Source organism: Oreochromis aureus, linkage group 6 (assembly GCF_013358895.1).
Source record: "Oreochromis aureus strain Israel breed Guangdong linkage group 6, ZZ_aureus, whole genome shotgun sequence".
Lineage (NCBI taxonomy): Eukaryota > Metazoa > Chordata > Actinopteri > Cichliformes > Cichlidae > Oreochromis > Oreochromis aureus.
The window spans coordinates 7,543,750-7,558,231 of record NC_052947.1 but is presented as its reverse complement, the minus strand read 5'-3'; the positions used below and the strand labels follow the sequence as shown (position 1 = coordinate 7,558,231).

Sequence of the window (14,482 nt, the reverse complement as noted above, 5' to 3'; positions counted from 1 at the left end):
TTATTCACTTCACCTATTAGATCGTTAAATTTTGTGGCTGATTGATATGTATGAATGATTGTACATAGTTGAGCTGAGCTGATTTTGTGATGATTTAGAAAAGAAGCTAGTAATTGTTCACATTGGCTGACAATTCTACTTTTGGGCCTTATATCATGAATATAATGTTTGGTATATTCTGTGTCTTCAGACTCAATACAAAGTGTCACAAGTTTTGGCATTAAGATCAAATGTGATTAAGTGTCAAGAATTAATCAAAGAATCGAAGGATATGGTAACAGCTAGCATGAGATTTAATCTGTAACAGTGCAATCTGTCTAATCTGCGTAATCTGTATTGATAATCTAAATCCACAAAATAATAATTTGATAAAACAAAAAAGCTTTAGTACTCTCATTAAATATAGCTCATGCCATCATTTTATGGTTGTCAGGATGCTAGAATTTCAGATTTTATACCAATACCCAGTTTAATACTTTAATACAGTAAAGAAATGAGTAAAGTTTCTTTTCTCCTTAAGTTATTTTTTTTCTTCATATAACCTGTTTTAAAAAATGTTCTTCATAACAAAAAAATGGTTGGATTGCTGTTGTGATTTTCTGAAATAAAAAAATAACAAAAACAAATTTTCACTTCATGTCACATTCTGATTTCTTAGCCCTTACGTTTTCATGCAGTGGTGCTGTCTCTAAAATACGCTTCATATTTAATCTGAACACTCCCTTACAGTAGCTATTTGCTCAGATACAGATGCCATATTTAGGAGATAATTCTTTGCTTAAAACATCATGAACATAGCTCTTAGTGATGCTGCCTACTGTCCATCACAGCATGTGTTCATGTAGACACTAAGTAAGACATGCAATGGGCATCCAGAGAGCTGAGGAGAATGCATGTTTTTATTTTCTACCAAACACAAACACACAAATGATCCCTTCAGCTGTATCCATCGCAATAACTTCTAATAAATCATTCCATCCACTACACCCTGCCCCAGCATGCCTTGCTTATTACCCTCCCATGTACTTTCCTGGGTCGTGCAGAAAAAGGAGAGTTAAATACCTGTGCCTCCAGTTTCATTAGCATGGTCAGAATGGTGGAGGAGTATGTGTGTACATTTGAGTGTGTGCTGGCAAAAGAGAAGTAAGGAGGGACGCTGAGGAGATGAGTCCTTCCTGGGACAAGTGTTCTTCCAAGTGGCGGACGGAGAGCCTGGGCAATTAAAGGGTTAAAGGTGTCTGGGGCGCCCTCACCCCCACGGAATGACCAATTTTGACCTCCGGACAGGGGCGTGGGGAAGAATGACGAGGTGGGGGATGTTGGATACAATGGGTTTTGGAGAGTGGAAGCTTGAATGGTGCCTTTGGTGGAATCTGACTAATCAAGGGCAGATTATAGGAGTTGTACTCAAAGATTGGAGGTTGTGGTTTGTGGGATTAACGGCAAGTTAGGGATCAATGGGCAACACCTCTTTTTAACATACAGCATGAAAATACAAAGCAAGAGTACTCTACAGCCGGATGTGAACCATACGACGAGCAACTTTGCATTATTTCAACAACGTTGAATAAATCCGCATTTAATCTGATGGTGTTCATTTCTAAATTGAGTACCATCAGATTTTCTTATATTTCTTCCACTGTATCTTTGTGCCAAATGTATTTTAAATATATATCACATTCTAGTATTATTACTTAGTTCCTAAAAATGTTCCTCTGTAGTCCACCCTTAGATATCTCAAAAACAGAGGATGAATCTTACTAATTTTGATGATCTCCCTACTTTTCCTGTGGGAGTTCTCATGGCATCCACCCAGGGGCTGTGGTTCAGTACGGAGAGGCCAACTAAGATCATAGAGAGCAGTACAGCACTCCCTTGCTAGGTTACTCTCTCTGCCATATGTTAGGAACAACAGAGGTGTAGGTGATGACACTGAGAAAACGGGTAGGTGAATATAGAGAGGAGGAGGTACTGATATGAGAGAGGGAGTTGAAAGGCGTTTGCTAGGACAAGAAGGCATCAGCAGGGACATGGGCTGAAGAGGACCTGGGGGGAGTGTTGGTAAGCAGGGCTTGGGGGATCTAAGTCAGGGACTGGGATGCAAGAAAAGGGAAGGAAGGAAGAAAGAGATGACTCACGGCCTGGTTAGAAGGAAATCAGAGTGGCATGGATTGGCAAACAGGGAAAAAAGGGATCGGGAGCAAGGAAGATTTGGGAGGAGAAAATGTTGATAAGGAGCAGGTTGCACTTTATAGTTTATAGACAGTTATGATTTGGGAAACTGTTATAGTGGTTGAAATGAAGATGACAGTATAACAAAAAGCCTCTTTAAATAAAAGATGGTGATGATCTTTTAAGTGTGAAATATCAGGGATACATTTTAGTTATGGATCGCTGTCAGTTGTCGAGATGAAGGTGGCGACTGAACATCGAGAAAGACCTGCTGATATGATGACACATGTGATGGCGACCAATACAGAAATAGAGATGAAAATGGAAAGGAGGCGACCTACAGAAGACAGAAATGATTGGGAAAAAGATGGACAGAAGGAGAAACGGGAACAGAGCGAAGGGGATACTGGACAAGACGGGATGATGAGCTCTGAAGCAGAGCAGACTGAGACAACAGGAGGGTGAAAGCTGGGCCTCACCTAGTGTATTGGACGTACACGGCTGACTGACAAAGGTCTTTCTGTCAATGGTTAAATGTGTGTGTGGGTGTTGAAGGATAGTGGAGTATATGAAGAGGAGGATGGGGAGGGGAACTTACGTGAAGGCGAAGGCCACCAGAGCACCACTAACCACTATAAAGTCCAGAATGTTCCACAAGTCACGGAAGTAGGATCCCTCGTGGAGAAACAAGCCCAGCACCACCATCTGGAAGACAAGGAGCGTGCTCAGCATGATATATACACATATACACACATACACAGGGACACAGACTTTACCCTCTAAAGCACGCTGGCCTTTACAGATACAGAAACACACACACACAGAGGACGCCTCATACAACTGCACAAAAAAGGCTCAAAATAGAGTCACACACAGTCGCACTGTGATACTTTGTTACCTTGATCAACATTTCAAATGTGAAGACGGCTGTGAAAACGTAGTCAAAATTACGCAGCACCTGCGGAGGGACACAACGCCATGAGATAAATTAACATATTAGAGAGAGCAGATGAATCAGAGTGAGAAAAGATGCGACAAACGGAGGAGACATTAGCAAAGGAAAAAAAGTACACACTAGAAAGGCAATAATCCTAGTTCTAAACCTATTTTAGGTTTCCATTTATTCCAACAGCTCAATCACAAAATCCACTTGCCGTGAGTAAGATTATTCATAATTTTTTCTCCTTTGTCATAATATTTCTTTTCAGTGTAAATCTATCCTCCACATTCTCTAAATCTCGATTTAATGTAATGCCAGAGAAAAAAAGCTACTAAATATCCAATCTCCATAAAGAGATGTGTTGATGCATGATCAGTCATCCAGGTAAGGAAATACGTCTTTAAGGAAATCCCAAAAAGTTGATTCTGTTCATTGTGATGTAGCGTTTTCAGTGGGAGAAACGTTTCGTCACTCACCCAGGTGACTTCTTCAGTCTCAGCTGACGGCAGGTTTTCCCAACCCTCCATTTACATAATGACTAAAACTAGCACCAGTGACGATGATCAAGAATCATCATGGTTAATGATCAAAAAATTGACCTCACAGCTTATTTTTGTCGGTGGTGTTAGTTTTAGTCATTATGCAAATGTACTGTTTATAAGGTTGGGGAAACCTGGGTTGATGAACAGAATCAGCTTTTTGGGCTTTCCACAAAGAGATATTTGCATGTGATCTATAGCCAAGCTTTGGTTGGATGCAAGCAAATCGAGTCAGATGGAACAGGAAATCTTGTGTGGCGGATATGAACTGTCGGTTGCAAAACTGCTAAATATCTGCCTTGTAATCACTCCTCATTATCACATGTGGGTGTTACCAATAGGTATGTAAAAAGGAAATATTAATTAGGATGATGTGATACCTATGATTAATATGTATTATGAACAATTTAGCTGTAGCCAAATCCTTCAAGCCCTAGCATTTATATCACCACTGTTGACCTCCTCACTGACAGGATTTATTAAGAACTAATAACTTTATTTTAGAACCATATACTATTCCCAGATCTTGCTAAAAGTTCTCAAAATCTTCATTTTTATATCTGTTGTAGACATCCCATTATCAAAAAAGAAGAACAATGCAGACAGAAAAACACAAACACATAGTCGTGTCTCACATCGTTTTGCGGTGACTTAGGGTTGACAGGGTCCTCTGCAGCAAGAGCGATGCTGCTCATAGCGATGACAGTAAGGATGGTGAACTCAAAATACTTCAGAGTCAGGATGTAGTGACAGCACTTCCGAAACCTGGCGCAGACACACAGACGCGTGTGCATGTTAAGAAATAAAAAACAAAAAACCCCCACAACACATTAAATATGAAATATGTCTTAGCCTGTAAAGAAAAACTTTCCTTTACAATAACTTTTGAATATTCTAGAAAATAGCATGGTACAATGCTTTGAGCTTGTATGTGTGTATAAACATAGACACACACACAGAGTATATACTCACGGGTTGGTGGTGGACAATATGAAGCAAGAGCTATAAGGAGGCATGGGTTTAGGGCCATCTTCATCTCCGCCCTCGCTCTCCTCTTCTTTCTTCTCCTCACTCTTCTTCTGGTCGGTGTTGGCATTCTTGTTCACTAAGCAAATCAAGGAAAGAGAACAGGAAGGACTCAGAATCGACAGACACATAAAGACTGATATTGCATTGCTGTTAACCTAAGTTCAAGAGGAGGCCACCAATTTTAATTTAGGTGTTACACTTAGGTGTTACAGTGATATTATACACAGTGTTATAGTACAGTCAAAAACATGTTGTTGTTTTTTTAATTAAACTGACAAAAAAAGTTACTACAATACTGCACTGGGGTGCAGTATTGTAGTAACTTTTAGTTAGTGAACTGCTCATGAGGAACCACTGGGGGGCAGTCTTTACTGGTGGAACAGGTGGCAGCCTGGAAGCAATGGTGACTGCGAGCATTTGGTATACCGTAAAAATAAAACTGCATCCATGCAGTTTAGTATTGATAAAAAGATAGAGGCCAGACACCTGTCTATTGCCATATCTAAGTGTATACAAATGCAGTTTATTGACCACATTGTCCACAATCCTATGTCCGTTCAGTAAACACAGGTAGCTGCTGCAGCAAAAATTATCAGGCATTATTGGAGCACAAGGAGTGCATATTATTATAGTAGGGTACCTGCCAGAAAGGTTTTTCGTTACTGTCCACTACATATACCATGTCCTGTGTAGCACTGTGTACATGTAGATCTCCATCTACATTGTGCTGATGAAAGGACAGAAAAAGAGAAACTAGGGAATTTAGTTCCCAAATCCAGCATGAACAGAAAGTACTGCAGGCTATAGCAGCAGGAGAAGAGAGCACTGAAATACAAATGTATTTAGAAGTAGCTTTAAAAGTGTATTATGGCATTAGCTCTACATTTTATCGTTAAAAAATACTCTGAAATATCATGAAGGTAAATGACTCAAAAATAAATAACATTTTAGAGTGTAATGTTTTTGCAGTCTGACCCATAAAAACAAAACACTCTTTTATACATTTTTAAAAGTGTCTTTGACGCGTTTCCCAAGGAGTCCTCTAACTTTACAGTCAGTAGTACCAGTCAGAAGTACAGTTTGCACTGCATTAATGTCTCTCTGTCTAAACTAGAAGATGCCTATGAAACAAATTATATACCCCAAAAAGCCATCTTTACTTTTATAGTCATATGAGCCTCCAAGATGTTCACCTTGTAAGATGGCGTTGGTCGAGGGGTAAGGGTAGACGGGGGGCATTTCTATGGCTGTGTAGTCAGGTTTAACCATGCTAGTGAGAATCAAGCTGTCCATGCTGTGAAGCAGCGTGTGGGTATCAGCATCGCGGCAGTTGAGCAGGTTATTGACGTGGTCAGGATGGTCAGGGTGATCTGGTGGTAGGGCGTAAGGGTGCTCGTGGGCATTGGCCAGCTTGCTGTTGTTGCGGAAGTTGTCCAGGTCCTCATTATACTGCTGTATAGGTCGGGTGGTAGAGAGGCTTGGCCCAGTACTGTGGTGTTCCCTGATGAAGGAAAAAGAGATGGAGGAGATGTCACAAGACCAATACAGAACACACAGAAGGGCAGATTCTCTACCAAGGTCAATATCCTATGATGCACTTGATTTGTGTCTTTATGTAGTTGTAATACATTTGTTTTCATCAAAATAGCCTGGTAGTTTTAATTTAAAAGTCTTAAACTCTCAATAAACAGTCATTACAAAATTCTAAATTCAGAACTAACATTTAAAATGGCATTTCCATTTCTTTTCCATTCCATTTCTTCACTGCATTTCCTTTTCCTGCTTTCTTTGGGATTAGCTACGAGATTAGCAATGGGAATAACTATGGAATTAGCTGTGAAATTAGCTAATAGATTAACTATTGTATTAGCTATTTCACTTAAATAATTCCCTAACTCCTTTGATCCTTGTAGACAATCCTTGTAGAGATGAAATGCAAATTAGCCATGTGGAGCGATGTAAGGAGCTCTCTGATTGGTTACAAAGACACAAGCTTGGCCTGTTTTTTTCCACTGCAATTTGCATTGATAGCTTTGCACTGTTCAAGGACATTTAGCCTAGATGTTCACTGTCTTAAAATGTGCAACGCAGATATATGAAGAATGTAAAGGAACACTGCGATGAAATGGAGCCCTGATCGACTAAGTGTGCACGAGTAGACTCAACCAGTGAACAATATGTACCTACAGTTCCTGCACCTTGGCAAAGATCCTGATTATCATATTGTTATTAATAAAATATACGTTATGAAAAGCAAAACTTGAAATTGATTCACTTTATAGTTGATTTTCTCTGTACAGTCTGTGCCCATAAGAGTCTGAATGTTGTGATGTATAATGTAAATGGTATGGAAATAAATTTTCCCATAGGTCTTAAAGTGAAGTTATTAAATCACTGCCAATAATTTGGTTGAAGTTTAGATTTTACATGGATCTGTTTGTTTGTAAATGACAACTGCTCTGGGAGCTGAGGGCACATCCTCATCTGCCCTACACTATGTTCATGGAAGATGTTACAACTTTGACAGACGATGACCTCTCAGCACTTTGAGTCAGCTTTTTGGCACCAGGGACCCTCATAGGAAAACAGCAACTTGGACTTCATGCAGTAAATACTACCTTTCTGGTGTTTGATTCTACTAATCGCTCTCTCATTTAACCCACAACGAAAATCAGTCCAAAAGAGCTGGGTAAAATTATTAAGAAGGACATCTAGCGTGAATACAAACGTGTTCATGCTAGATGTAAGAAGGCATTCATTTGTTTTAATAGATTTACTGTTCTGTAATGTATTTCCCGCAACAAGTAAAAGCCTTCTTACATTTTGCATTATGTTTTGTATAGAATATGAACAGGACTGCAGGCTATTGAATAGATCAAATCACTAAAGTCATATTGAACAAACTGACCAGGTGAGTTAAACCAATTGACCACTTTTACAAGTTTTAGTTACATAATTGATTAAAGATCATCAAACTACTAGGTAACTTTAACCTTTCTATTTCATTTTTTTCAGTGTACAATAAATGAATTAACTACATATATACACTGTGTGATACTTGTGTGATTTTAACTAGAACCTACAAAATTTTGCAGTACTCATGTTACTTTACCAAAGTTTGGTGATGGCTAATTGTGCTGCTTAATACTCTATCGTTTAGATTCGATAATCAGATTTTAAATGGCCTGAAATGTCTGCAATTGTGTGAATGACACAAATGAACTTCTATCAGTGGTGTCCTCACTACTCCTTAAGCATTCTATCTCAGGTCTTTTAACTCTTAACTATCATAAAGTTATGTGGTGACAGGTGGACTGAGGAGATTACATTTACAGACAGCGTTTTAAATATTATCTTTAATGGCTGTAGGTTGTAGCCATTAGCCATCTAAGACTGTATGTAAGATGGAAGTGACTTCTTTAGAAGCACAGCGATAGCAAGTTCATTGAAAAGGTTTGCAATAATTTTGGTTGTTAGGTCATCTCTAACCACTGTATTCACCAGTACAACAACCTATACTGAGTATTAATGACTGACAGGATTTAATTCGAGACTTTCCTTACCTTCTGCAATGCCCTTTGCTCTTATCATGGTTGCCATGTCGATGTCGTCTTGCTCTTCGCCCTTCTCCTTCCACAACTTTTCCCCCCTCTCCTTCTGTCCCCCTGGATCGGTGTCGCCTGCCTTCCTCTCCTTCTCTTGCTGCCCTGCGGTGCTGCCTGGCCCTTCTGTGCTCATTATTTCCTTCTCCTGCCTCACTGTGGTGGGGGGAAACGCTGCGAGCTTCACGGCCTTCCCTGTTCCGGTGCCGATGGCCCCGATGGCTCCGGTGGGTGTGCCTCTCCTCCCCTGGACGGCTCTCTACGCTCGCCTCCACGTTACCCAGAGATGTGCAGCTGAAGCCGTGTTCCATACGGGTCTCTGCTAGCTGGCTTGTCTCTCTGCTGTCTGGCCCAAAGGGTTTCTGATGGTGATCGCGGTTGTAGTGATAGCAGTGGGCGGCACGGCGGCAGTGATCTATGTCCTGGCGCCGGTACTCCTGGTCAAGTGGCAGTTCTCCAGGTTGGGTCTTGTTGGTGTTATTATTCCGGTTGTCCTGTGGGTTCACCACCAACGGCCTGTCCAAGTGGGTTTTCATGTCACCACGTCCTTTCCGTGGGTAAGACGCCTGAGTCAGGGTGACAGGGTAACAGATGACATTACTAGGTTATATGCAAACATCAGCCAAATTTTAGCGCTGGAGTAGCAAGCCATGTAGGATAATGTTTTTCTAAGCAGGTCTCAGTACACCACTTATATTACATTTCAATCAAATACATTTACTTGAATTTAATTGAATCCTAGAGACTGACTTAAAAACTTTCAGCATGTTTCTTGTTAGCAGTTTATCATTTGCAAACAAGAATCTCTTGTCTAGGTGATCATTTTTGTTAAGATGTATATTTTTTTAAATCTAAATTGTCTTTTGGAATTTTTTTCACATAGCAAGTAGCAAATTTAAACATTAGTGGTTGTTTTCCATGGTTGTGCATTTCGAACAGACAGTATATTACTGAAAGACAATAAAAACAATCATGTAATAATGAACAAGAAAAACAATACTGCAAATGGAAAGAAAAAAACCCAGCTGCTCTAGAACAAAACCACAGCAACGACACTGCCATCCATGCATGGTTGAAACTTTTTAAATTGCTGTTTTAAAGAAGCAAATGCTCATCAAGCCAAGCAAAATACATCAGCTTTTCCTGTATTTTGGGTTGCAGTAGCAAGTGCTTCTAAGCTGGCAAATCAAATGTAGTCCGGAGTATTTTAACCTTCTTTGGGGTTATATTTTATATATACATACGTTAACCCAGAAATAAACAAGCAGGATTTACAGCACTCGTGCCGGTCCCATTCCCTCCCCTGGGCCACAGATACACAGTTTAGCAAACAGCCCACCATTTTTGGCTCCATGTGAGCAAGTTTTGAAACAATTCTTATTTTAAAGTTGTAAGTTTTTGTAGAGCCACAAAATGCTAAAACAGCTCCAGCTGTGAACATACAGTTTGCTAAGCCATATCCAGCCAACTCCTGATTTGCACTTCACCCCATTCCAGGTTTGAGTCCACTGCTTTCTCTGCATGCCCCACTTTAATATTGCATTGCTCCCAAGCACGCAGCTTCAAGCCGTCCCATATAGCATTGAATAGCGCAAAAATAACACTCCTTCACAGGCTTAAAGGGATATTACACTCTGGCATCAAAACATGTGGATTACATGATGACCCAGAATACGCAGCACTTATCAGGTCAGGTCCTTGCATTACTCTGGTGTTTCTACTGCTTGTTGCTGCTCATTACAGACGGATGGGCCTAATATATTGCCATGAAAAAGTAGATTTTTTTTACTTCAGCTTCACAAAAACCAGGACAGGGCAGTATTGTAACATGACAATCAGTTTTATATATGAAATCTAATTATGGAAAAGAAGAGAAATACCAAGCAATGACTCCCAAAAAGTTGATTCTGTTCATCTCTACGTGACAGTTCAGCAGGACGAAAACGCAACGTCCAGATGAACAGAATCAACTTTTTGGGATTTCCTTACCTGGATGAATGAGCATGTATCAACACACCAAATCAACGACTTTCACTGTGACTTGAAATGGAATATTACTGTGTGATAAAGATTACTGATCTTAAATAGACTTTACACTCAATAACCATGTAAGGTCTAAGTCATCATCAGTGGTAACCATAACCCTAACTCTATGCAATCAGAATAGGTAATTCTTTTTAAGCTGTTTTCCAAAATCTTGATAATCTGGGGACAAAAAAAGGCACACATACATAAGGTTTGGAGCAGGTGTTGGGGTGATGACTTAGATCTAAGAGGGTTAAGATAAACTCAATCTCAGAATTATAGATTAGCTTTAAGATTACTTTAGTACAATTGAGCAGGAGCTCCAACTCTTGGAGAACAACGGACATAAACGTTCTGATACAATGTTTTGACCTTACAATAGATCATTTTCAATGTCACTAAACACAAATTACATGTTACATGTTAATACATGTGTCACAAGTGTCCTCCAAGATTCATTCATTCAAAAAGAAGTGGTGTTAATATCCCTTTAAGGTGGTTACAGATTGCTTTACACACATTACAACAAATATTTACCATATATATCAGGAATAGACTGTATATATATGTGTATATGTGGTTTTTTCTTAGGGGGGAAACACCTCACCTCCTCTCCCTCCACTCCCACCTTCCAGTCATCCTGCTCCAGCTCATTGTACAGTGCCTCACGGCTCGTCATTAGGTTCTGTCGGCGAATCTCACTTGTTCTCTGCTCCCACACTGACTTATTGCCCTTGTTGTGGTTCTTTTGCTGCTCCTTACTGTTGGGGGGAATGCGGTGAGGGGATGTTAGGCAGGAGAAAAGGGGTTTTAGTAACGGGGAAGATGGAGGGGAAACACAAGAGGGTGTAGTAAAATAAAAGAAAGGCAGATGTGAGTGATTTCAGGTAAAGCAGGAGGACGAGGTGGAGATAAAGTGAAGATGTTGAGGAATGAATAAGCAAGGAAATTGGTGTTATTGTATTGTTGTCAGAGGTGTTTCAGGGAAATAGATGGTAATGAGTAAGTGAGAAAGAAAAAGGAAAAGAAGGATTAGACACTTGAGGACAAACCTCTGGGATTACCACTGAAATTTAGCCACACATCAGTAGCAGTAATGTAAAAACGGTTCATCCTTAAAGGGAAGGTCCAATTATATGTATGACTTTAGGTATGTTCTTATTTATCCATGCAGACTGTCAAGGTAAGAGCTTCGCAGTTTGGCTGATACTGGTTTGAATAAAAGAAATGCATCTTACTTATTATTACTGAAAACAAATAAAATTAGATTTGATTTTTTTTTCAGAAATTTGGAAACACTTACTTAGACCATGTTGTGAGCAGTTTTATGAAGGAATTATCTTCACCTGTAACTGAGGACCATCTCTCCAACACAAATTTACCAGCACCAAATCTTCTCAGCACAGGCTCGGTTAGCCACAGCGACTAAAAAGTCTAGTGACTTCCAAAGGAGCAGTGAGTTTATTTGAGCAACATTCTCGTGTATACTATTGTCAGCGTTTCTGCTGCCAGGAGCAGATTCTACAGACTGTCCGCCTCTCGCTCTTCTTCCCTTCACAAAGCCCTGAATCTGTTCCTTTCACTCACAGAACAATCGCTTTATCGTGTTTTAGAGAACAGTGAGAGTGTGATGGTGACTGTGTGTGTGTGTGTTGTGTGCAAATGAATGCCTGCCAATCATAAATGTTACGAAAGACAGTCCTGGGAGAAACAAAAAAAAATAAATCATTGCACGTGGGATTGTGCCTCTTTGTCACTTCAGCCACATGATGGATTTTGTGTGCAGTGTTTTGAATGTACTCACGTCTTTGAGGGTTATCTGTGTAAATGTGTGAACTCACGCAGCAATAGACAGGTTGGCAGCTGACAGAGGGCTGACCTCTGCCACCTCCTTTGCCTTCTGTAGTGCTGTCTTCTGATTGGCTGCCTCTTCCTGTTCTTCTTCATCCTGTTAAAGAAGAACAGTAATCTGATCTAAATTTTTAGTGTAAATACTGATGGAGGCAGAGCACAATGAACTCCAACCAACACTGGAGACGAAAACAATTCTTCCCTCTTCAGTGATTTTATGCTGCTTGAAGGTGTCTTCTTGTCAATCTAGCAAAAAACCTGAAATGACTGCCAGCTGTACTATAGTTGGCAACCAAGAACTAAGTTTATTGCAGCTGGCAACAAGATGAGAGGTTTCCATTAGGTCAATTTTGAACACTGGAAACGTATCACTTGCTGTGCCTACAAGTGCAGCAAATGTTTTTGTCATATAAAAGTGAAATACACAAAAATAAGTTTTAGGATACTACACTGCACAAAAAAATAAATAAATAAATAAAGGAACATTTCGAAAACACATCAGGTCTCAGTGAATATTTATATTAATATGGACCGGTAATGTGTTAGGAACAAAAGGATAGGGCAGGGGTCGGCAACCCGCGGCTCTTTAGTCCTTATAGTCCGGCTCTGCGTAGTTTGGGAAAATAAATTAGAAGTATTTCGCTGAAGTGTATTTTATCTATGTTAGTTCTTTTTTAACTTGTAGTTCTAAATTGGAAGATTAATGTAATATTGAAATATAAAAATAAAATTATATTCTATTATTTTTTCATCGCTCAAAATAAGAGTCACACTCGCGGAAGCCGGTATTCCCGCCGAAACACCGTGCATTTATCGAGACTTTCAACCCCAGGTAGGCCAATTATGGATCCACATTATGTCAGCAGCTGTTCTCCACCGTGAACTATGTTAAAAACAAACACCGCTCACGCCTGACAGATGACAGCTTACAGTCCTGCGTAATGATGAAACTGACTTCGTATAGCCCCGATTTGCAGACGCTGTGCGCAGAGGTTCAGGAGCAGAAGTCCCATTGTAAACATAGCACGGCAGACCCGACGATGTTTCCATGAACATGCTTTTCAGCATCTCTTTATTGACCACTTTTCACACACGGCTGTTGTACGCATACAGCCGGCTGTAGCTTTTCAGCTCACAGCCCGACACATACCAACAACAACACAACAGCACAGATAGTGCAGACGTTAAGGCGGCGAGGTGTGATTGCGGGTTCCGCTCATGCGCATCCGCCTCCCCTGCAGCGGCGCTGCAGACCACGCCCCGCCACACACATTAACCAGGTAAAATACATATTTAGGCAGAATTTTGCAAATATCTATTTTTCATTTTTCAGCAGCATAGAGCTTTTTTCCAATTGTTTTTTAAAAGTCAGGTCAAGGCTCCAAAAGCCCAAAGGCGATATAAGGGTGGCGGCTGACAACAGTTTTTGTTTTCTACATGGATCATTTTAGTTCAGGTTGGTGTCTTTCCTTTTGTTATATTTCTTTAAGAGTTCAAAATGTGTTGATTACATAAATAAAATGTAATTTTCTCTATAGCACTTCATGGATTTCATAAGCAACACACCTTAGTTGTTCACACAAAGCACAAAGGTAAAAAACAATATATACAGTGTTATCTTCATTTTAGATGTCAAAAAGTATTTGCGGCTCCCAGTGTTTTCTTTTACGTGGAAACTGGGTCCAAATGGCTCTTTGGGTCTTAAAGGTTGCAGACCCCTGGGATAGGGCATCGTTTTATGGAAATGAAAATGATCAATCTACCTAAAATGAAAGAATCATGTGGCAGGCTAGTCCATTTTGCCAAAATTTCATTGAAGCAACTCAAAATAATACTCAACAGTCTGTATGACCTCCATATGTTTGTATGCATGCCAACAACATCGGAGCATTCTCCTAATGACAGGATGGATGGTGTCCTGGGGGATCTCCTCCCATATCTTGACCAGGGCATCACTGAGCTCCTGGACAGAGGTCCGTGAGCACAGAGCCCACTAGAGGATGTCAGGCCCTGTTTTCGAGTGTTTGGTCTGAGACATTCACACCAGTAACCTGCTGGAGGTCATCCTGGCCCTCCTTGCACAAATGAGCAGATACCGGTCCTGCTCATGTGTTAAGGACCTTCTACAGCCCTGTTCAGCTCTCCTGGAATCTCCTTCATGCTTTTGAGACTGTGGTGGGAGAGAGCAAATGTCCTGGCAATGGCACGAATTGATAGACTTGAACTATCTGTGCAACCTCTGTAGGATCCAGGTATCGTCTCATACTACCAGTAGTAATACTGACCGTAGCCAAATGCAAAACTAGTGAAAAAAACCATCAGAA

General features: G+C 40.3%; 1 protein-coding gene across 1 annotated transcript in view; it reads right to left on the bottom strand.

The window, feature by feature from the left end:
• Positions 1-14,482, bottom strand: part of cacna1ab (calcium channel, voltage-dependent, P/Q type, alpha 1A subunit, b) — a 180,094-nt gene that overhangs the window by 54,911 nt on the left and 110,701 nt on the right. Inside the window, exons 17-24 of the mRNA XM_039613577.1 lie at positions 12,149-12,255; positions 10,915-11,068; positions 8,244-8,848; positions 5,874-6,181; positions 4,624-4,756; positions 4,287-4,416; positions 3,071-3,130; positions 2,771-2,877 (exon numbers count right to left, since the gene is read on the bottom strand). Coding sequence (XP_039469511.1) covers positions 2,771-2,877; positions 3,071-3,130; positions 4,287-4,416; positions 4,624-4,756; positions 5,874-6,181; positions 8,244-8,848; positions 10,915-11,068; positions 12,149-12,255 — 1,604 coding nt within the window. The remainder of the gene's footprint in view (positions 1-2,770; positions 2,878-3,070; positions 3,131-4,286; positions 4,417-4,623; positions 4,757-5,873; positions 6,182-8,243; positions 8,849-10,914; positions 11,069-12,148; positions 12,256-14,482) is intronic.